Raw genomic sequence first — 25,189 nt, forward strand, 5'->3', positions numbered from 1 at the left:
CCCACTTCCTCTATATGAGCATCTTCTCTGGTCAAATCACAGGGATGCAGCGAGACGTACAGCAGGTACCTAGAATAAAACCCTGTCATTACCGCAAGGTTAACCATGTGATTAGCAGACCGCACTTGAAAATGACAGTGGGACGATAGAGGATATTCACCAGGGGTTCCATAACATCTACATGGGAGGCACTAAAGTGCACTTTCCTGTTCCTACCTACTCTGGTATTACTGTACGTCTGTCTCTACTAAAGATATGCGGATCGGCTCTGATGATATCCGAATCCGCACGTATGCTTGACTCATACGGCCATCACCCACCAGAAGGAATTCTTTTTTCCAATTTAGAGACCCGCAGCCACATGAACAATCCACTTCACCTCTACTGGTGACAATATGGTGACATAATACACCTAAGAAGTCTGGTTTCAATTAAATTCACATTTATTTAGAGCAATAGTTTTTCTAGACATTTAAATGGTAACATGTATTTGCATACTAATGGAGCCCCTCTGGTGACATTTGGGGGGAAAAAATGTGGTACATCTGTAAACATGGAGATTACCCAATTACCAAATGCGCACTTTGCACGGTGCGCCTTTACCCAAAAAATGGGGCCGTCTATTTTCATTGACTAGTAATTGCAAACTGCACCAAAATTTAGACTACGCCTGGCCTCAAAGATGCACCTGGCTGAGCTCTCGCTTGCAGCACTCGATGCAGGAATTCAAAAGATTCTCATTGTTTGTCGTTTACATTTTAGAGAGTGTAATTCATATTTTACACGTTAATAATGCCGCAACTATCCGGTATTGATCAGATATTTAAATTTTTACAAACCGACCTGCAGATCAACCTCTATTATTGCAATCTGCACTTCACTAGTCTCTACTTCAGCCGCTATCTTTAACTGCGCCCTTCCTCTTGTTCTTTTTATCCAGCCTGTCATCCACTCCCTGTGTGCCCTCACTCTGTCTCTTTGACATTCTATCCTCATGCAGGCCCACTCTCTCCCTGTCCTCCTTGTGTGTCATCCTCCTGCATGCCTGTCATCTCTCATGTCCCCGTTTTCTCTATCCCTGCACGACCTCTTACTTTATCTCTCTCTCTTGCTTTTGAAAAGATAAATCAGGAGCTGCCCGATGGTCAGTTAAAAAACAACAAACATGTTATGTATCTTTAATAGTTGCAATTTACTTGAAACGGTGTTGTTGCACTATTGTTAAAGTCAGCTACCATTACTTTTTTCAGAGACACTGTAAGCCCTACAGTATGAGGAAGTCCACTTCCCCCTTCATATTGATTACCTGCCAGCTTACAGAGGGAGGGAGGGCTGCACACTATTCCACTGTGCATTATAAATGTAAAAATGCCCCCCCCCCCCCCCCCCCCCCCAAGCTGCACAAGGTACTGTGACATGCAGGGGTCATTACCACAATGATTCGGCAAGGAAATCGAAGTCGGAGCGCTGCTGGCCTGTCAGCCACTAAGCCCCCCGGGTGATCCAACCAAAGGCGGGTGTGATTGCAGATGATAATGCCTTTAGAAATAGTCGTGACCGCTTTCTTTTACCCAGATGCCCTATTTAAGCATCAAAGAGTGCACAGCTCCCAACTAGGATACTATGTTCTTCCTGTCTATAGGACAAGTGCAAAGACTCAGCTGCAGCAGCTCTGAAGCACCATGGAATGAACTGAAAAATAATACAATCCTCATCAGTATTAACCCTTAGCTCTAATTAGCATGACTATAGGTAATATGTGTTTGACTGCTCAGCCATCCTCAGGCTCCTCCTACACTGTTTCCAGCATGTTACTTTGTACATCCCTTCATTATCCAGCGCTATTTTTATACTGCTTTGTTGTAACCTAAAGTTGAGGGGCACTCTGTGCTTCTTTGTGCATTCCACTTCCCTCAATGGATTTCTATAAGAACAAGCTATATGGATTCAAATGTAATAGGGACTGACAGAGTTAGGAGAGTGGTGTGCAGAATCGAAAGAAGAACAGAACTAACCTCGCACATATTTGTTCCTGGGGATAGATTGAATCTGATAGCCATGTAAGTTGAAATAAGATATTAAAGTAAGATATTAAAGTAAACTATAGTAGCATGTGCTACAAAACATGGGCCATGAGCTTCAGCTCCTGTATGATACAGTGGAACTCTCCGCCTCTGTGCTTTTCTTTCTCTACCTTGTGAAATGGGAAAGATCTGCCTTTGTCAGGTGAGAAGTAGGATGAGATCATCATCACTGGATGCAACAGAGGATTGAGCTAGTGTAGTTCTAATCAAACTTTCCATTGATAAAAAATGTTTTTTTCAAATCTTTGTGCCATTTAGTTGGCACAACCAGTGTGTTAGACCTTTACAAACGCTCCACCATGGCTGTAGACTCATTTCAAATGCATAACTACTGGTCTTGCCATTGTTGCTTGTCTTTAAATATTCTCTCTAATCTGTGTAGACCTAAACGATTTAAATCATGTTAAAATTGAGCAGAAGGAAATAAAAAATTAAAATTTACAATTGTCCCCCAGCTTGACAAATATTGTTTTGCCATATCACACACCCTAAAAGGTAGACAGACAAATGATCGAAGGCTAGATCAAGTTTGAGTCTCTCAGTTCGTCTGCAGTGGCTCATTGCAGAAATCCTGATCAATCCAGTGGCTGCACTGCGGTTAATTAAGGCTTTGTGTACGGCCGTGAATGTCCGTTATAATAAGTGACTGGCCGCCTGCCACCCTCCCCCCTCCTAACCCCTTACCCCCCTGCCCCGGCCCCTCCCAAGCACAAACCTCTGCCCATTAAATGCCTATCACCTTCAGAGCCCTGGGGAGAGGGATGAGGCAGCAGCCACGCAATCAAGCCAAATTGTTTCAACAGCCCCTCATCAATGTGCAAACCCCATGTTCTGGGCTGTCTGCTGCACACACACGGCTGTCCAAGCGCACATAAACACACAAAGGAAAAAGCGTATGTAAATAAATGTTGGGCCAACACACACTAGTTGAAAAGGCCAACTATCACACACATAAAGGTCATTTCAATGAGTTATTATAAACCCCGACACACACCCTCTTCTCAGCAGCACTGCCAAACCCAGCTCCGTCATTTAACGTGCTGTGATTGCTTGTCATGCAGCGGCTTCTCTTTTTTTCTCTACCCCCCAACCCCCACCCCACTCCACCCCCGCTCATGGCCGCTTCCAAAATTGGCTCTAAAACCGCATGTCACTTTTGATTTGACCCGGCAGACCCTGAAACAATAACTTCATCAGGCCCTGTTAGAGTCTCATCCTGAGCAGATAGCTAGAAAAACAAACACTGATTTCCCTTCATATAGTCTGGGGGGCACCTTTCTTCTCCTCTTTTTTTGGCCCGTCTCAATCTCAGATCACAGTGCTCTCCTGCACTAGAGGCTCGTCCTTCTGCGTTTTTTTCCCTTTGCGAAGGAGGCCATTGTCACCTGCAGGATTAAATCGGTCACCCAATGGATGCTTGTACACCTCAAAAAATATGTCATGATACACCGATGTATGTGCGCTGACTTTCGGAGGTATTTCTAATCCCCCCACCCTCCTACACCATAAGCTACTTGTCAATATGGCTTAGTTATGACTGTGTCACTGACTGAGGGTGCAACTGGGACACCAATAAACTTAAGTTCTCTGGAGTACACTGTCTTTTCTGAGCAGATCACACTCTGACTGGGAGTTGCGGCCCACACACATGGAAAGTCGGCTATTTGTAGAGGAACTTGAGCTGATTAGCAAACTAAGAGGACTCTTAGCATTCAGGAAGTCAGATGAACACATGTGTCCTCAACTTCTTCCTATTCCACGGCCCTTTCAGTGGAGAGTGGGAGTCGACTGCTTGAAATGGGAGACCCTGTGGGCTGATGTGCTGAGGTTGTATATATGTGTGTCCTCTGGTCAAGGACATGGACTGGAAGTGGGGTGGGAGGGGTAGGCATGAGGCAGGGTTATATTGCTTTTGTGATTTTCTGAGTGTGGTCTTGCCTGTCTTCTCAACCCCTCTGTTTGTACACAAGTCTAATTATTCTCCTGTATTTTCCCTGCTGATGTCCACAATCTATCTCCCCCATTCCTTCTGTTTTTTTGCAGTATCACTCCCACGCAAAACATGCATTCGGTATTGAGATAATAGAGTGAGACTCGGCTTATTATGTCAACAGTGCATATGCCAGACATTAAGTATCATTATAAAGTTAGGCGAGGGGAGCTAGGTCCCTTGTGGGCCCCTGATGGGCCTAATGACCTGATAATGGGATGACACGTGTAATGGCCCATCTCAATGGAATAGATTTATCTTTCCAGCTCTTCTATAGAAATCTCACAGACACACACACACTCTGAACATGTGGTTTATACGCCCACACACAACAGACACACACATGTGATTTAATCGACGTTTGTCTGATAAATCCACCCACACGGGGTTACACATGCATCAGAACAAGTGCACGTGCAAGTGTAGAAAGAGAGAAAATCATAATTACAGTGATGAAGTACCCTCTCTGCTTTCTTTATTGAAAACAAATGGGGCCGGGGCCGGCCTCCAGTGCTTCTATACTGATGAGGAGAATGCTGTCCTCGCTTGCTGCCAGTCCCGCACAGGACACAACACTTACATTGAAAAGACCTCCAGAAGATGAATCCGTCATCATTACACCCATTTACACTTTCTGCAAATGACATGCGCATGAGGGGCAAAAGTCCACACATGAGCAGAAGTAGAGCAGTAGTCTGTCATTCCTGTGTTAAGAGTACTAAATATAAATACATGCATGCACACTCACACACAGAAACACACACTCCCATTAGGCCACAGAGGTCTCTCATTTCAAAAGTCCGTAGCCTACCTTCTCCAGAGAGTCTAAATTTTCCTCTCAAATGCACACATTAGTGTAGTATTACTTTCACAAACACACTCCCTCCTTCCTTACAGGGATTGATTAATCCATAAAAAAAGCTCTTTGCCTCCTCCCGACCTTCTGCTCTAATGATTACCTCATCAGGTCTGTTTTCTAACCCACTTGCCTTCACCATCTAGATGTCTCATATAATAAGGGTTAAAGTTTACATCGGTCCATGGTGCATGATTGGACGTCCCCGAGGGAAGCCAGGGGGCAAATATTGGTTCTGAAAAAAAGAAAGTCTAAATAAAACCTGAACTGACATCAGCTGAAGAAAATCCATAGAGAAAAACTACACTTGTCAGACTGCCCCCCCTCCACCCCGTCAACCACAAGTCCTGGTAACACATTAGTATTGGACCCTGGTTAAATGGCCCACCTTATCCTCCCTTCATCCATCTATCCATCCAGATGAATGGTAATGACCACAGAGAGGCTGCTGAATTAAACATTTCCTTCCAATGAGGACCCTACATTCCTCCTTTAGATAGCAGAGCAGGGTGCCATTTTTTTCTGCTGGCAGAGGTACTTTATCATTGTGCAGCGCAGGTGCATTGGAGGTCAATGACACAGACCCGGCATTGTTCGAAGACATTCTCTCTTAGGGCAAATGAGATGCATTTAGCTGTGAACTTTCAGTCGCAGGGTCAAGCCACAACTGCCCCTGCAATATATTTGACTGTCAGATTCAGAATGCCTTTGTGGGAAAATGGCACGTGCCCAGCTCTGTAATGCCTGCAGCCACAGCAAGTCAGGGTCCAATCTCCCTAAAGTGTTACTAAGGACATCCCCTGTGATTGAAACAGTGCCACTATATCCCTTGTTTCACACTGTGTACAACCTTGTGTTTCATGTGGAAGCTCACCTAGAGACCGTGACTCATTTATATTCTCTGCCTTCTCTCTCCTGCTTTCCTTCTTTCCATGATTTCTTTTTTCTGCCTCTCGTACCTCCACTTTCTCTCTCCTTCCTTTCTGCGACCTTCACCTTGTCTCTCGCATATCAGGTCGCCAGTTGACCATCTTCAACAGCCAGGCGTTCATCAAAATTGGTGGTGGTGGAGAGACGGGGCGCCACTTCCAGGGCCAGATCTCAGGTCTGTACTACAATGGCCTGCAGGTGCTCAAACTGGCAGCAGAGGCCGACCCCAATGTCCAGACCCAGGGTAACCTGCGGCTGGTGGGTGACGTGCCCTCAGTGCTCACCACTGACACCACCTCCACCACCCCGCTGGCTGACATGTCCACCACAATCATGGAAACAACCACGACCATGGCAACAACCACAACCCGCAAACAGCGCTCACCCACCATGAGGGACAGTGTGACACAGGTGAGTTTGTAATTCCAAGCTTATTTGCATGACTCCCACTGAGAAGCTCGAGAAGAACCCGTAGCAAAAAGATGCTGCTGTTTGAGTCACTGAGCCGGGGAGATATTTCCCTGCAGTGCATTGTGATGAAACATTGCCAGTTACTTTTAATTGGCTTTCTAAAGTTCTTCCAAAATCTCAAAGTGCTGAGAACAATATTTGAGAGATTAAACAGCATGGCCAAGTAACCAGATGACCCTCCTTAGACGCGAAGGCTTGCATATCAAAAGGAATCGTTCATCGGCTGCAAGGTCAAACAGTCACGTCCTCAGCCCAGTGTTATGTGCGAGCTTCCCCTTGTCAGCCCTCAGCCACATTCAGATGTTCAAACAACCCCCAGCCTGAGAGGGAGTCGCAGAGCAGCTTTGTGTGGCTACTCCTATTAGACCAATCAACACAGCAATTTTGATTCGCTCCAAGACGATATGGCTGACTAAACCCCAGATGTGGTATGATGCTGGAAATTATAGCACATCCAGGCAGATCAACAAAGGCTGGAGGAGGGGAGGAACGTTATGAAAAGGAGCTCCCGCAGCAACTACAGCAAAACAACTTAGGGTACCATGAACTTATACTTACTGCCCCTCTTCAGTGTGAGAGGCTGTGATTTATAGTCGGATGATTATCCACATATGCTAAGTGTAGCAACTGCTGGCATTATAAGCAGCAATTAGCAAACAGCAGGAAAGTGCTCTTCCCTGCATGGAAGGCGTGGGTCATCAAGGCCCACTCCTCTCATAATAAGACCAAATAACAGACTCCAGGGAGGAATATGCTTCAGTCCGCACACAATATCACCAGCTCCATGCTGTGTGCCGTGCGAAAAGACTGCTGCATTTTGAAAGATCCAGGTCATCACTGAAAACGATTGCCGTGTCTATGTTGGATGTACATTATGTCAGCCTTTTCCACATTATTGTAACGGCTGTGAACTGGAAATACTTGAAAGCTCTTCTCTTTAAAGGCTGTCCATTTCATACTTTGAACTTCAGCCGTCCAACCAACTTAGATGATGTTGCCAGAAACACAAAGGCAAGGTGCCAATTACCAGTGTGTCTCTCTTATGCACATGTGTTCATTAGCGCGACTTGTGTCCACAGAAGCTTATCTTAGATCAGTCAGCAAGACACTCCTCCCTGACAACCATGATCAGCAGATGCTGAATAGATTTGGATGCGCTCACTCTTTGTCCCTTTATCATCATATCAAACCTCAGCAGATCCCTTTCTTTCAGCGTTCTATCGACCTTATTTTGAATAAATTCAGCGTTGCCAATTAGTGCGAAGTGAAGGTGAGCCTTGCTAACACCAAGTAGAAAGAAAATTGCAATGTTAGTTGAGCTCACTGCTCAACTCCAGGTAATTTGTTATTTTTTTCTTTTTCCTGTAAGAAGTCACTTAACAAAGCCTCCAGAGCCTCATCAAGGCAGTGCTCTGATGCCAGCAGACAAAAGATACGAAGGTGGTTGTGTTTCAAAAATGTTCAGCCAAGCACATGCAGTTTCACTCAAGGTTGTGGCTGCCATGTAACTGCAAGCGAGTTGAGAATTTGTGCACTTACAGGTCAGTTAAAGCCTCTATACAAAAATGTCGGGGTTGTGCCTGGTTGGTGACACATGGTCTGTGATTTAGCATTTCTGGGTCTTCTCTCTTAACATGGGATCAAAAGAGCCCGACTCTAAGATGTCACATGTGGCCGTCTACTCAGTTCAGTAGTATTTCTCTAGGCTCCAGACTTTTTGCCGAAAACACTTTTTTGCATTCATCATTTAACCAGCTTTTATAGCGGCGGTCTGTGATTTGAAATTGGCAGCGAAGGACAGCACAGTTTGATGAATTATCTGGAACCATTTTCGGATAGCAGAGAACTCAGAGAGTCTTCTGCTGCTTTGTTGTTACAAGCCTTAATGTGTGCTGCACTTGCTGAGAGACGTTTATGTTTGGTCATAAAAAAGCTGAGTACCACCTTTAGAGTGTTTTTTATTGCAAAGAATCTATTTTACAGTGAGTGTGCACACATTTTAACATCCTTTTTATTTATTTTTATTATTATTATGTACCTGGCTGAGCATGGTGTATTGTCACAATAGTCCAAAATAGCATTTAGGATATGTGCATGAGAATGAATAGATACTAACGACGAGTCAATCCACATTCTTAAATGAGAAAATTTTGTTGTGCACACAAAAACATGAGATCCTTATTGTGGTGAGTCGTTGCTACAAAGTCCTGATTATTTCTACAGACAGTCCCAGTGTGACAGAATAGTTTTTACTCCAGAATTTGTCAAGACATCGTTAAATGGTTAGAGTAGACACAGTTGTAGCCTGTCAAATTAAGCCAAAAAGTCCTGAAAGCACAAGGATTATATTGATTTTGAACAACTGAGAGGCACCAGACAGTGTATGAAATCTCTTATATTTGGTATTGTGAACACTCAGTGTCTGGTGTGTCTGTCCTGGGAAAAATCCTGCGGTGCACAGGAAGTGATCTTGTTTGTTTTGACATTCACGGCAGCAAACAAAGTTTGTCATAAATAGAAGAAAATTGGGTATTTAGCAGCATTGGAGTGTATCGTAGCTGTGCAGACAGCTTGGGTCGGCATGAAATTGGTTTAATCATCAGGCCAAAATATGAACAACTGTGTTCGAAAAAAAACATGTGGTACTTTGTCTGTGTACAAAAACTTCAGGGGAGGCAATAACTCTGACTCACAAGGGGGATTTCTGCAGTCTGCAGATTAAAGCCATTTGTTTTCTTAGAATCTGGGTTAATTTTAGATGAATTCAGTAACAAGGGTGCCATGTTTAGTTCCCAAATGAAATGAAGGGTTTTTCGAATTCAGGACTCTGACTGGCTTCTTCTCTGCATGGAAATTGTAGTATTCAACCAGAGTGACACAAAATGTGATTTCTTAGTTAATTCAAACGGCTGTCTGTGTGATCCTTTCAATATCTGGACAAGCTCTGTGCCTCTATGTTACATAACACCGAGAATATCTTTTTTTTTAAACAACTCAAAACCCCCCCTTTTTAATTAGAATTGGGTATAACACCTCGGGAACTTGTGTGTCATCACAAACCTGACACAACTTAGTCACTCTCTATGATCAGTTTGTGGAGCAATTATTCAACATTATTCTCCAATCAAGAGAGGGTGTTGTTTCTTGTGTTAGTCATCACTGTTGCAGTCCAAGAAATATGCAGATTCAGATTGCTTTGTGCTCTCCCTTTCTTTGTCGCTAATTGCAAAGAAAGATGACGTCCCTGACAACCCACCTACAAAGCTCTGATTGGTTCGGCTGTTTATACAAAGGAACTGTGAAGCAGAGAGAATAGCAGATCTGTTTAAATTTGACAGTAATGAAGTCAGATTTTGTATTATACACCCAACATGATTAAATAACCCTATGTGGCTCATAGGTTTGTTTGATGAAAGTCAGCCATTATATAGATTCTTACTGAGTTACCTCCACATATAGTATGTTGCCGGGAAACTGATAATTCACTTTATTTGTTATTCGAGTTATGTATCATATATCATAGCCCAAATAAGAGGAAGAATAAAGGATTAAAAGAAAGAGAGTGAGTGTGTGGTAACTTGAATCGAAAGCAGTAATAATTACCAGTTCCAGCTCACACCAATACCTTATCATATGGAGCCTGTGGTGTAATTTTGTGCTAGAGCAAACAAAGTAATGGTATGCTTAATACCGCAGTAGGAAAAGCTAACAGGAACTATTGCAGTCTAATGAATATCCCCAGCAACCACCAACACATTCTGAGACAGGAGACGGGCCAGGATGGCGGAAAGCAAGCGAGCGGAAACCCAAATTTCAATTTCTCCAAAAGCTCTGAGCAACCCGCCGCGCTGTAGCTTTGATCATGGTGGAATAATGCGCTTTGATGCTTAGAATAAAAGATCTACCTTTTGATGTAAGTGTGTGGGGGTATGTTATTTTCCCCCTCTCTTCAACCCCTGATTCTGTGGGTTTCCATGAAACTGCTGGAGTCATCACTTGTCTTGCTCTGACCTGAATTTGGTGTCAGGGTGTTATAAAACTAAGATCACAAGCTGCGCCTGTGCTGCTGCTGTCTGAGGTCGAGAGCCGTCCCAGGTGTTTCTCTTGTTTGAATGGATGCAACCCGAAGTAGATTCAACGTGGAGAGCTCTAACCGAGTCCAACTGGAGTTCGGAGGCACTTCTTCAGCAGTGCACTGCGCTAGTGGGCCTCAGGGGACCATTTTCCTTCAAGTGAATTACACTCAGCGCTGATGCTGTGGGTGTTCAAGAGGGGGAGGGTGCGAATTGAGGTTTACAAGTGTGTCATGTATTGAACTAAATTACAACTGTGACAACTCCAGCAAAAATGACTAATTTTGCATGAGTGAAAAAGATTAAAACATCGGTCGCCACAAATATAACATGCTTTGAACATTTATTTATGTTCAATGTGTCTGATTTTTTTTAAAAGTACCCTTTTTCAGGGATGCATTATGTGCTGCAGTATGTGGACTCAGGGTACTGATTGCATGGATGGAATAGAACTGTAAGTGCATGTTTATTGGGATGTTGCTCGGTAACTGAGGCAGGGTCATTAGGCCCATTTGACAGAGCCAGGCGAGCTGAACACACACTCCAACTCAAACAATTTAATTTAGGATTGATTACAGCCAGGTCATGGATAAATAACAAGAGACGACTACGTAGCAGTGTGTCTCTTGAATCAATTATGCTCATAAAGGCTCCATTTTCTATCAGATGACCCCATCTTGAATAACAAGTGGAGAATGAGGATGGCGGCAGGGAGGAGATTCTAGGGTGTCTAGACATGCAGCTGTGTGAGTCATGCAGGAGTGAGGACAAACCTTGGCTTCTAAGTTTGAACCACCTTGTCAGTTGTAATCTGTTTGCATCAGGTGAAGAGAAATGTCTGCAAACTGTAGGTCAAAAAGGAAAGTGTGTGTATATTTGTACTTTTCTACGTGCATATTGAGGATAACAGCTACTATCTCTGAGTGACTGGCCACTAGCTACTGGTTAAGTACAGTAAGCGACGTGTGCTTGTCAAGCTGCCCTTGACTGAACTTCCACCTTTATTTTTTCAGTCATGATATTGCACATATCATTATACACATGCGCAGATGCATGTGGAAACGTGTGCATGGTAAAATAACCTCCATCAGTCTTTTCTCCCTGAGTGTTGGGAGGCAGCAGAAGCAAGTAACCGACCAAATGACACTGTGATTTATCATCTCATGCATTGAAAAAGGTTGGAGTCAGGATATTGTGACACATGCAGCGCAGCTCCTTTAAGGGAGACTTCAGTGCGTTGTTAGTGAGTCTCAGTGAGCTTAGTAACTTGGAGCAGAGTTAGACGTTTGCGGTACAGCTGTGAACTAGCAATTCGAGCTCTGCAGTTTAGACTCTGTCAGTAAATAAACACAACAACTCAGCCAAGGTCCCGTAGTGTCACTGCTCTCGGATGACCCCAAGATAGCTTGCATTGACTAGATAAATAACCACCTTAAATAATTCATGTTTATTATGTTTACAATACCCATGGTGAACAACTGAATCATTCATTTAGATGAGGTTTAATTAGGGTAAGGTCTATGTCATATTTTGCGTCTATTCAATGGAGGATTAATGCTGTTTTTTACTCTGATCTTTGAAGTTTGTCCAGAAAGGGATTCTTTCACCATAGACACACAGGTTATAATCATAAAGCCCCCCCCACTTTTACAGCTCATTTTCTACTTAAAAAAAAATTCTAAACAAGAAAAACGTCATGTTATAACCAGAAAATATTTTCCTCCCCTGGACTAAATATTTTCCTCCCCTGAATAAAAAGAACGTCTCTCCTGGCTTTATAGGCTTGTGTGAAACCAGGTATCAATGGAGCCACGGATCTTCACTGTGGGTGCCTGAAGCTCTTAATCCCCATGGATGTTCTGTGTATCCTCTGCCCAAATGAAATGTGTCCTGACTCTGTGTCCTCTTGCTCCCTGTATCTGTTCTTCTAGAATGCGGATGACATTTTGGTGGCATCAGCCGAGTGTCCTAGCGATGACGAAGATTTGGAGGAGTGTGAGCCTGGAAATGGTGAGTCAACTCAGGGAGTTCTGTCTTCATTGTGCTTGGTACAAAAACAAAGCACAGTCTAGAAACGTAGGTAGACAAATGCTGTGCTCCTTACTGCACTTTCATGTGACACTTGATGACTCCACAGCCCTCTGTATGCAGCTCTGATTGTTTGATCCAAACTCCTTTCTTATTGGTTTTCAAAGCAGCAGGCAGTCTTCAGCACTGCGCTCCATCAAGTGCTCAGCCAAGTGGTATTATCTGGCATTTACCCAGCTGTTGCACCGATCTCCTGCCCCGACTTTAACAAGGCAGGACAGTTTCAACGTGGAAACGCAGCTTGTTCTGCGCGGTGCACAGCTGTAGGCTGGCAGGCCCGACGGCTGAGGCGCTGTTAGTACGAACAGCGGGTCAAGCAATGTTCTGACACCATGACAGGAGGTGGAAGTTAAAGGCCATGTGTCCAAGTCCCTGCCTCTGTGGTTTCCAGCTCTATTAAGCTGACCACGGTCAAAAACTGCCAAGAATCCCACACAGTGAAGCAGTATGATTCAAATCACTGCTGCCTCTAAAGGAACAGCTCCCAAACACGGACACACATCCATAGTTAATGATATTTTATCTTGAAAGATCCTGTTTGACAGCATAATGGATTTAACTCTGATGTGGGTAGGATAGAGATAAAAACAATTGCCTCAATGAAAACTACGACTATAATATATATATTTGTTGTTCATCTGAATATGCAGTAATATGACCTTAGGCGTAAGCAATCGTTAAAAACGATTTAATGAAAAATACTTAATTATTAGATTCAATCTGAAGACCTGAAGTTTTAAGTCCCAGTGAAACAGAAGTTACTATTCTTACCGTCAGTAATATGAAGTCCATCCTGTTAGTTTTAAGAGAGGTTTGTCGGATCATTAAATTTGATTGGGTTATGCAACGGTAGGTGTGGTTTATAACAGGAGATTATGGAAGAAATAATTAAATCAAATCTTAAATATTATAAGATTCATAAGCCCTCCTCCCATTCTGCTTTGCAAGCTACAACCAAAGCTCAAGTGTTATTTAAATCAGTTTTATTTATGTTTCGGTTTTTGGACAGTAAACAGCAAAGAGGCAGACAAGTCACATCAGATCAGGGGTTTGATACCTGTACATTTAGTCCAGGACACAACCTGGGTAGCAACTGCTGCGGGAGAAGAAACCCCAGCAAAACAGTTTGTAGAGATTATTATGGGCTCAATTCAAAGGGTTTTACAAATAAAAACGTAAGGCAAATAACAAGTATCTATCACTAATCTTAGCATGGGTCCACCAAGGCGAGTTTGCGGACATTTCTTGTGATGGTCCTGAGGGTAAAGCAGACAGTCACAATAACCATAATATATTTGTTTGTGAAAAACGCTTCACTCTGTTAGAACAAATTTGAAGAAGTTGTTGAAGGGATGAGGATTAGAGGTTTTGCTGGACTGTTGATGGCATATTACAGTAATCAGTATGTTGGTGTGAGGACAACCTGATCTGAGCTCAAGTGTGGCATTCCCCTGTGGTCTCTGTAGGTGGTTTGGACAGAAATAGAGGCTCAATTCCCTTCTTATCGAAAACAGAAATGAGAGTTTTTCAGTGGATGCTATTAATCTCCTGTGGGGAAATGCAAGTCTCTCTCTCTTGTGCCCACACAAACACACACAGAGCGGCCGACACGCCTACCTTTCCAGACAGACTCTTGTCTCTCTCACTCTGTGGGAGTGAAGTTTTCTCTCTGCAGCCATTTCTCCTGAGAGACAACAAACACACATGCTCCGTACGCACCTTCCAGATAACACCGGCGTTCCTGCGAGGTGCCCCAGCGGGTCGGATAAGCCTGGGTGAGAACTGTGGACAAGGAAAGAGGAATCAACAATGTCCGTGAAACATGTCCCCTCTCCATCACTGCTCCGCAGACACAGGCCTGCAGTCATTGTGTGACAGTTCCCAGTGTTTTCAATTACACGTGAGAATGGAGCTTATTGAAGTGCCCTCAGGAAGGAGGAAAAATGTTAAGCTAAGTTGTGGATTTTCTATTAAGCCCAGCAAGATATGACTGCTGGGAATTCATGGGGATCAATACACCACCTTCTTATAGAGCCGGTGGAGCTCCGTCTGCTGAACACATGTGTCTACCTGCAGCTGTTGTACTACCTCACACAATGCCAGGCATGCTACTTATTTTCTTGCGACTCCATCTTGGTCCAGGATTTTTTTAACTGCCTAGAGCTAAGTGATGACCCTCGATGTGAAGAGCTGAGATGACGATTTCCAAGCAGACGTGGCCACTTGCTTGGTGACAGGCTCAGGGTGGATGCAAAATGGACCGAGTAGGGGAGGCATGTAGAAAATGACCAGAGGAAGCGATGATCAGGAAAGAGCTGGAAGGACTGCGTTTGTGAGGGACTCGGCCTCATTGAGATTTGTGTCACGTTCCTTTGCGCTCTGAGCAGAACGGAGAAACGAGGGAGAGGAGAGACAGAGCTGCTGAGAGAAGAGAAGTAGGAAGCCGAGGAGAGGAATGCCAAATTGAGACTGTGAGCAGAGTGAAATTTGCGTGAACGATTCCCGCGTTTCCCACCAGGCTAATTAAACTTTGACTTTGTTAGGAAGCCTTAATTACATCATCCACTTAAGGCTTTGGTGTGGATCCTCCAGCGTTGTTAATGAGTTAGGAGAGCGACGAGACCCAGGAAGTAGGAACCTGGATTACAGTTGAAGAATGTAGTGTGTATGGAGTAACAAAGTGAACACCCACACAGAAATTCAGATATACATTATTTGTATGTTCACATGAACACACTTAGATTAAAAGCATACATAGGCAATAATTGTGACATAGACAGAGAAATTACATAAACATCTCTTCCTCCAACACAAGCTCATTAAATTTATTCATCTCAATGTTCTACTTCGGGTCTTTTCTCTACCTCAGCACGACCTCACTTTCCTTCTTACTTGCATTCCTCCCAGCTACTTATCAGTAGCAGGATGTTAGAGGCACTATATGGGTTTTACTGTGACAAGATCAGAGCTTAGAGGAGCTCTTCAATAATTCATCAGACACAGTCATCGCAATAGTAAGAACCTGCGAACGTTCTTTTTAGGCCAACGATTGCAACTAAGAAATGTTGAAAGATGTGTTTCTGTGTTAGATATCCGTCAGTGTGATTCTTAAATAATCTCTGTTTCACAGGTTAGATGTTTGTTTCTACAGACTAGGTGTGTGGTTCCACAGATTCAGATTTGATCATGTTGTATGGAAATTATGATCAGAGTTTAGGTGGAATTTTATGAATAACTAATAAAAATAAACAAAGTGGTTGAGAATGTGTAAGAAAAAGATAACTAATGAATTATAAAACAGCGTAGTATCAGAAACTGGATGAAAGGAATAATACAGGATATAAAAATAAAGTGAATTGAAATGGAAAAAACATAATTAATTGATTTCAAATGTCATTAATAAATTATCAACCAATCTTAATTCATTATTTATAATAACTTCAACATTCTAAGATGCAATTTTGATAACAAATTACATAATTTAGCAAAAATAAAGCTTAAATCAAATAATCAATATTTAATTCCTCTACCACTCGTTATTTATTCACCATTTATATATAAATGCTGATGAACAATGTTATGGTTACAGCAGTTTATACACACTGCTTAGTCATTGGAGGTACATTAACAAAGAGAAGGATTATAATTTTCATAGAGTCAGGGGAGTTATTACAACAGGTGAGTCTAAACAAAGAAATACACAGGCTGGTGCTCAGACTACTGTTAAATACACTTTAACATAAAGAAAACTGAATTTTTTTTTAATTCCCCTGTAAACATTTATTTTCAAAACACATCTTATTGAAATAATAATTAAACCCTGACGTTAACACAAAGCAGTGTATGAAAGAAATATAGTAAATTGTGTTTGTGTGCCCCTGTTTTCTCAGCAGGGGGACTTTCGACTCACACTTCAACAATTAATATCATAGTTTCTCCCATGAGTATGATGAAAAAAAACACTGGTTTACAATTTTACAATTAGCATGAACAGCATCACCAGGGTTCCAGCGGTCCTACCACAAAAATATTTGTGAAACTTTAGTCCTGAGACACGGACAGTTTTATGTTTTTAATAGCTTAATGTTAAGTATTCATATGGGCAGTGCACGTCACAGCACCACACAATTACCCATCTTACAAATCAGTGGTCAGCTACAGAACTGCAATGAGCCCTGTAATGCCTAACACTGATGTCTCCACATGTCAGCTGTAGTGTGTGAACCATTCAACAGCTTGAGTTTCTGAACTCAATCAAACGACTGCAAATTCACAAAGGAAGTAGTCAGACACAGTGATGTATCATTTATACTGCTTTAGGCTACACTGTTGTTTTAGAGATAACACCACCAGTACTCAAGAGATCTGCCGGTTGAAGCTTGTGCACAGATGCTAAAGTTATCTCACAAGTGATGCTGACTACTTTTGATAGACAATAACGTTACCTTGGCACTTCTAGTAGGTAGAAGTGCCGGCCTGCCTCGGTAAACCAGAAATTTCTTGTTTGGTTGTGAGGTTTATGTAAGTGCTCACTTACATAATAGGTAATAGGTAGTTTTATGGTAAAGTCAATGAAGCTTTAGATTAGGTCCCCTTATTGTCATTACACAGTACAGGCACGACATAATGAAATTAGGTGGCTCTAACAAACAAACAAACAAAGGGCAATTGAGTTTCTGTCTCTCTTGCCCTGGTAAAACCAGGAACCCTCCCTGGTGCCTGGCTGCTTATGCCTGCCTAACCATAATATCACTTGGTGCTCAGTACCTTCAAAACAAAAGCATAAACTATCAAAACTTAGTAACATGACTATTGTTAATTATTATTATTAATATAAAGGCAAAATCTAATAAGTGATATTGATTAAAACAAAAAACTAAATAAACAAATGTTTAACGATTAAACACAGAAAACAGCTCCAACAGTTTCCCTCATTATTCTGATATCTTATTAATAGGTTAACTTAAATTGCATTTATTGAAGACTTTAAAAAATGGTGCAAGAACCCTGATAACCTACTTATTAAATTTTCTATCAGTTGTATTTTCCAGAGGCCAGTTAGCTTTGAAGTAGTTTTGTATTTTTTTTTCAAAATGACCGTTTTATTTAATTTCATAAATGCGCGTAAAAGGAGAAAAAAACAAGCTACAGCCTCCATGTAGTGGGGCAGCAACAGGGCCACTGCAAAGCAGGTGCAAAGCAGTAGATTATGAAATGCATCAGGTAGATATTCTCTGTGCATGTCGGAGATTTCACATCATCATGGCAGGAACAACAAATCCAGTCCGCTTTATTGGGTGGGTCCAGTTGACGCTGACTGTCGCCAGTATGAGACACCACATGAGCAGGGCATGATTTCTTTGTGTCTCTACAATTCACTTTGCCTGAAAGCGACAGCAGCAGTTTATGGAATTACATGTATGAAGAAGCAGCAGCTATTTTTCTCACTCCTGTAGCACAGATGATAATGGCCACAACTGTCCCTACTGTGGCATGATTTGAAAGCAAGCGAGGGAACGCTGTTGGATTTTCCATCTGCAGCCTAATCAAAGCTGCATTACAGAATCATCAAACTCCAAACAACCTTTTTGCTCTAAATATTTCAAATGGATGTGAGCAGGGCAACATGAGCGGCAGAATAACAATGTTTGTCAGTAGACCGACGTACATGCATCAGTATCCATCTGCCCTGTTCTCATTTTGAGTAAATAAGGGGGGGGGGGGGGTGACTCATACTGGCAGCCTTGTGGGTAAAGATAAAGAAGAAGTGTCATCATGTGGGCCAAACGTGGTTCTGCCTCAGCCGTTCAAATCATTGGAGTCAAACTCAATCAATCAGGCTCAATATCTTAGAGTCTCCCTCGCTTTAACGCTCAAACGACACTCACACAATGTTCAAAGAAAGAGACACGCACTGGAATCATGCTGTATGTATTTTGAAAAAATAATATTTGCATCCAAATTGGTCTCACGCCTGGTTTTGAAAGCGATTGAAAGCGAAATAGGCTGATGGCAGTGTGTATGAAATGTTAAAAATACCTTAATACCTCATGCTCAGGGTGACAAATCCTGTTCCCCCTTTTTTCCATCAGTGTGTGGTTCTTGGCAGCTTTTTAGCAGGTGAACACATGTGTTGTTTGGGACTTGTTATTTTTCCCCTCCCAAACTAAACTCTGTCCGCCTGCTGCGAGCCTGCCTCTGGATGTCGACTGAACAATCACAGCTGCATACAGACGGGGACGGGGAGAGCCAATCTAAGTTGTTGATTGGTTTAAACTATGGGTGCTCTAGGTCTGGGTCACACAACAGGAAATGAAAAGATGGTTCACTTGATAACTGCCTCCAGTTTGGAGATGTGGCTCACTGTGTCTGAGGGCTGAGATTCATTATCTATCCAGTGGCCACTGCCTGCCAGTCATATGGGAGGATGCCTCCATGCTTTGGGTCTTAAGCAGTAGGGCACAGCATGCGAGTCATTAGTCTGTACAGATACTCTTTAAGATATTCATATTAACCTCCTGAGAAACAAAATCTTCCTATTCCGGCAACGATAAAGGAGCCACTGCCTGCCAGTCATACTAGATGTCAACCACATGTACTTCAAGTGGGGCACAAGTGAGGTAATTCCTTAGTAATGGGTGGGCTGCACTGGGAGCAGCAGGTATAAAGCTTGAAATTGAACTTTCAGCATCTCTGCAACACAGACAGATGGCAAAGTAAAGATAGCAGCAGCAGCATCAGCGTCTCGTCCTCAGTCACGCATTAATCTCGTGTCTCTGAGGTCCCGTTTTTTTTTTCTCTTTCTTTTCTGACTTTGACAAGTTATTTAAAAAAAAAAAGGCACCAACGATTTATTTTTGTATGCACTAAACTTACAAAATCCTGCTTGGTACTCTGTTCCTTAAATGAGCCACCATGCTCTGCTGTTCTCTCAGCCTTCAAGGTGAAACACAGCCCTCAAACACAGGAAAAAATAAAGAAAATATAATAGAAAGTTCTAGCGCTAGCATTGAAATAAGAAGTTCAACTCGTAAGTTTTTATCTTCATTTAAAGGCCTGTTTCTGTCAAGTGTGTTGTTATATGCTGATGTGTTGCCGGGGCTTTGTTAACTCAATGCATCGCCATTTGTATCAAAGCAATTCTTTGAGTGAAAATGTATGACTACGTTTGAGGGGCGGGTGGGGGTTGCTGAGCTGATCAGAGGTCACTGGGAACTCTTAAAGTCCCCAAAACATCCCCCTCCAGCTTCCTCATCCTCCCAGAAGTGCCTGACCCAACCCCTCTCCCACTGAGTCACACTGATTTACCTCTTCAACTGAACAAAGAGCCAGAATCATGATTTTATGCTGGTGATGTTGGCATTTCTATGGTCATGTGTTGCTGTTACCTTCCCTTTTTTCTCCCAACAAGATGTGCCATGATCTAATCCCCCCTGCCATGTTTTTTCTAATGTTTCCTTGACTGTGTCCCTCTCAATTTCAAATGTAGTGTATAATAATGATATTCTGCCATGTTCTGTTAATATATCCACAATATATTTAACCATTAACCCCAGTTGGGCTTCCATACACTGGTAGAATTCCTCCTTCTTACAGTTGACTTAATTTTACATCCAAATAACCTTTATATAATCTGGGTGTTCATTTTAAAGTTGGATACAATTAGATTACAATTTTAACTGTTCACTAGTGGTGGTGGCTGGGAGGGAAGTGGGCATCAGGATTCATTGAAAAGGGAGCAGCAGTGTTTAATAATGTGTATCTCAGTGTTCTTTAATGTGTACTGAGAGTTTGGGTTGGAAAGCAGGGGCATCGGTTTCCTGCAACCACAGAGATTAAGCCAATGACAAATGAGTTGGAAACCACCATAGGGGGAAATTGGGATCGAGCCAATTCTTAAGAAATTGAGGAATAGAAACACATTGAATGATTTATCAATGTACACCCAATAACGAACAAGAAGAGAGGAGGTAAAACAAGGGGGGGAAGTTGTTTATCACTATCCAAGAACAATCTTACACAGCTTTCTTTTTGTAATTTTTTTTTCATGCAAAAATCATGCGGCCAATTTGTTGATGTAAGTGACCTGAACCTCGTGGTTTGCTATCTTATTCAACCAATCACAGCAGTAACGTGTGAGCGTTAGGGTAGTAAGAATTGGTAAGACAGGAAAGTTAGCAGTGAAGGATAGGCTGTCTAGTACAATAGATGTTAAGTTGTAGTGTAATTTGTAGTCTGATTTTATCCTGTATTAGTCATTTGACATGTGAAGTTTAGGGAGTTAGGTCAGATCAGAAGCAGAGTAATGGAGAATTTTCTTACAGCTTCTAGTATATTTCAGCTCAGGGTTAGTCAGATTATTAACTTTTTAAATAGAACAGTCTAAACTTGTAGAACTAACCTCATGTTAAGTCTTAGTGCTGTTCTAATACTGGTGTTGCTGTATTCATTTGAACTGTTTTCCTCTGTTGACTGGAGGTGGTCTCTTTCTCAGGTAGTCTCTGACACTCTTTTTCTCCATTCTCTCTTTCTTGTCCTAGGAGGTGAATTAGTGTTGCCAATAATAACAGTGGACTCTCTAGACCCCCCATCCATCGCCACCCACTACCCAGTAATCCCCCCGCCCCCAACCACCTACCGCCCTTTCCTCACCCTGCTCGAAACCACCAAAGAGTCCTTCCCCTTGCCCAACGGCCGGCCCCCATGCCCCCTGGACCAGGAGGACTGCGAAGAGACCATCGAAGTGTCGGCATACGGCTCGGGGGAGATGACGGAGTCTGATGACGAGGACTATTACAAAAACTCGCACCTGGTCACCGACAGGACTGTGCTCCCTCCTCCCCCGGCCGCCGAGGGTGGCGTCCAGAACCCCCGCGACCGCCATTTCTCCCGCTTTCCCAACTCACACCGCCCACCTCTCGCCTCCACCCCCACGGCCAACCCCGACCAACTCAGCCCGCGCATCAAGTCGGCTGCTGGCGGCAGCAGTAGTAGCAACAACATCCCTGCTGGGAAAATGAACACCCGGGACCAAGTGCTGCTGCCGCCAGCCCACCCCTCTTCAGACCCGGGTCACCGTAGAGTCCCTGGAATAACCTACCCCCCAAATTTCCCTCATGTTCCCACTCCAGATCCCACGTCTCCTGAGAGAGGGCTCCCAGGCGCGGTGGAGGTCCAGCAGTCCAGCAGCACCACAGGAATGGTGGTAGGCATCGTGGCAGCCGCTGCACTCTGCATCCTCATCCTGCTCTACGCCATGTACAAATACCGCAACCGCGACGAGGGCTCCTACCAGGTGGACCAGAGCCGCAACTACATCAGTAACTCAGCCACGCAGAGCAACGGCACCCTGGTGAAGGAGAAACAGCCTAGCACTGCCAAGACGGTTACCAAGAACAAGAAAAACAAAGACAAAGAGTACTACGTCTGAGGGAGCGCCACCCTGACACACAGAGACAGACAGCAGACGCACTTAGAGAAGGAAAGAGACAAAGGAGAGAAAGAGAGAGAGAAGAAGGGAGACAGGCGGTATAAAGGAAAGAGAGAACATAACAGAGGTTAATTCATTATAAACTCAGTATTGTCAGGTGACCCTTCATATTCCAGTCTAATCAGAGGGAGCAAAAAATGCCAAGGTGACATCATGGTTGTGTTCAGTACTTTCTGATTCTCTAGACTTCTTATGAACTGTTGACCGTGCTGTGTTTTAGGGAAGGCTGTCGCACTTCAGATCTCAATACTGTGCCAACACCCTTGTACCACATGCTGATAAAACAGTGATTATGGATAAGTATATGACAGGTTATTTAATATCTTGAGTACTGTAGGAAAGCACCACCATCAGTATTTGTGTCAGGGTCTGTACTTCATTCTGAGGTGCGCTTGTGGTGAAAGCCGTCACCTGAGAGAGTATCAACTTATATTTTCCAACTAGGCTCGAGTTAGCAACATGAAATCCCTCTGTAAAATCAAAATACTGCCAAATCCAGTTCCCCCCACCAGATATATCTCTCTCTTCCTCTCATTTGCCTGTGCACTCTGTTTCTCTCCTTGTCTACGGCGTTAATGCAGCTGATGCAACGTAAACTCTGCCGTGTTTCAAGCATGTAGTATTAATTTACGAAAAAGAGATAAAAACTGTTTTTCTTTCTGTGGAGTTTAAAAAAACAAAAAATATGACAATGATTGATGATCATGACAATGTTAAACGTAGCAACTATGTGAGATACCACCGCTCCAACCTAACGGATGCTAACTTGTACGTTTAGCCGCCAAAAACTTGTTGAGGCCAAAACCCCTTGGTCGTAATTTCCAGCAGATCTGTGTCATATGTTTCTGGGGCTTGGAGGTGCCCCCTAGAGGGCCAGCAGAGAAACTGTCCCATCCTCGCAGTTACTAATCACCGGAAAATAGAAAAAACCTCCAGCAAACAAGATGAACTATGTTCTATAAAATTATAAATATATGTATAGACGTTGCAGAAACCTATGGACCTAAATTGTGAGCGAGTGGAAAAATGTGAGTTTGCTGATATTGCGCAGCGAAGATGGATATTTGACGTCAGGACAGTCTCACTACCCAAGTCCTCTGCCTCCCCCTGACCCTTTCATGAACAGGAACCAGATGACTGATAAAATGCCTTGCTGCAAGACTCAGTCACTTTGGTTTGCACTGTTCTTTTTTTATTTGGTTCTTTTCTCTGGAGAAATGAGAGACATTTTAGGGGAAATTCTGAGTTGATTCTTGCTGGAGTTCCACTGTGGAGAGAGAGAGAAACCTTGCAGCTGAAAAAGCAACTGTCTCTCGCCCCACTCTGGCCTGACTGGACTGATGGCAGCCAAAAGGCAAAGCAAACATTGTGGGAAGAGCACACAAATGACAAGGGTGGACGGCAGTTCCCTGGAAGATGTACAACAAGAACTCTAGTATTCCAATTTTCTCAACTCTATTAAAAAAAGAAAACTGTACCATGAAAAGAAAAGAAAAATCCAGAAAAAAGTTTGTGAAATGTCTAAATATTTGACTCTCATTCCATTACTAAGAGAAATGTGTTTTCCCTCCTATCATTCCTGTTTGGAGAAAAAAATGTTCTTTGATTCTGGGAAACCAAAATTTCTATGTATTTTCTTTTGGTAATTGAGCAAATGAAACCACATGTTCTCCTTTAAATCCATCTGCCATCCGTAATTTGTTTTTTATCCTCCATCTTTACCTTTTTCTTTGTATGTCCTCATACCCTGTGAAGTAAGCAGGTTTAACCCATCCATCTTTTTTTGGTTTGTTTATTGCCTTTTTCTGTCTATGTGGCTAGAGACAAGATGGCCACCATTTCATTTGACAGGCTCCATTGATTCACTGTCCTGTTTGTCTGGTTTCGCGCCTTCTCCATTCCAACCGTACTCCTCCCAGTATCTTCCTGTTCTTTCTAAGTGTTATTGTAAAGTGTTCCAGTGAGATGACTCTAAATATGTGTACATTAACAGAGGGAATACACTTGGTTATATACTTCTTACTCCCTGTGTTGCGTGGTCTCTTCATCATCTGCCTTGATTTCATCTCAAGCTGATGATTTGGACAAATTTTAACTTGCATCCAAACTCATTTGAAAGATTCATATTCTAGTCAGATGCTTTACACGCTGCTGTATTTCATCATTCCACAGTGGCTCCGCTTCAGCAACCTAGAAATTACAGTCACTTAATGGCAGGGTATTACATTGTAGTGCTTTGACTGAAAGAGCGTGCATTCACTGTCAGAAATACAGTTTTTAGTGCAGGACAATTTCATCTCCTTAACTATATATCACGGGCCAGATTTGCATCTTTCCTCCTCCTACACACTGTTGGAGGTGAAGGAGGAAGAGACCTCAGGCAAAGTCTCTGCACGACATGAAATTTGCAGGTGCAAGCAGTGCTCTGAACACTATGGGGTCGGCCGAGTATCAGTAAAAATGCCAATATTTGGCATTTTTTAAGATCGGTAATCTTTTTATCTGATTGCCGATCAAATTGGCTATGATGCAACCGACCGTCCCACCCACAGCACTGTCATCACTGAAGACTATCGAAGTTCCACAGTCCAACGCTATGTTTCAAAGGTAACGACCGGGCAACACTGGCCATAAATAATATAATGTTCAGTAGGATGTCATAATACATCGACGTGTACGTTATTCTAGATTTTGACAACCAGAGGTAAATTTATACTTTAAATTGTCCTTTATCATTTGACCACTGCAGGAGATTGTTGTCTGGTCTGTAATTAAAAGCAGCAAATGTTGGATGTGACCACACCGACATATTTCATTTTGTTAGATTCAGTTTGACTTACACTCCAGCTGATTCGCCTCATATAAACTTCTATAAATCATAGGAAGAAATGTTCTCTTTTTGTCCCCAACTTAAGAGAAGCCAATTTTTCAAAATATAGGATAAAAATACAGGATTGTTTGGGTGTAATTCACTATGGAAACATTATACTTCCTGTTGATGGGGGGCAAGCCTATTTCGCTCAATTTTGTCTGAGGGGGGCCTACAGTGTCAGAGTTCTTAAAACCCTTGTTGTGGAAAGCAGGGCAGACTACACTCTTTAATATGTTTCATCAAGTGAAACAAAGCTGGAGCTTATTAGTGGTACAGAGAATGTTTTGCTATCACTTACCACAACGGAGAGGTCTGGATCCTCTCAGGACAGCACA

General features: G+C 42.8%; 1 protein-coding gene across 1 annotated transcript in view; it reads left to right on the forward strand.

Annotated features, from left to right (window-relative positions):
- Positions 1–24,004, forward strand: part of nrxn2b (neurexin 2b) — a 605,543-nt gene extending 581,539 nt beyond the window's left edge. The window contains exons 21-23 of the mRNA XM_053415562.1: positions 5,946–6,271; positions 12,336–12,414; positions 21,033–24,004. Coding sequence (XP_053271537.1) covers positions 5,946–6,271; positions 12,336–12,414; positions 21,033–21,922 — 1,295 coding nt within the window. The 3' untranslated portion in view covers positions 21,923–24,004. The remainder of the gene's footprint in view (positions 1–5,945; positions 6,272–12,335; positions 12,415–21,032) is intronic.
- Positions 24,005–25,189: the final 1,185 nt, after the last annotated feature.

The sequence above is a fragment of the Pleuronectes platessa genome, chromosome 23 (assembly GCF_947347685.1).
Source record: "Pleuronectes platessa chromosome 23, fPlePla1.1, whole genome shotgun sequence".
Classification (NCBI taxonomy): Eukaryota; Metazoa; Chordata; class Actinopteri; order Pleuronectiformes; family Pleuronectidae; genus Pleuronectes; species Pleuronectes platessa.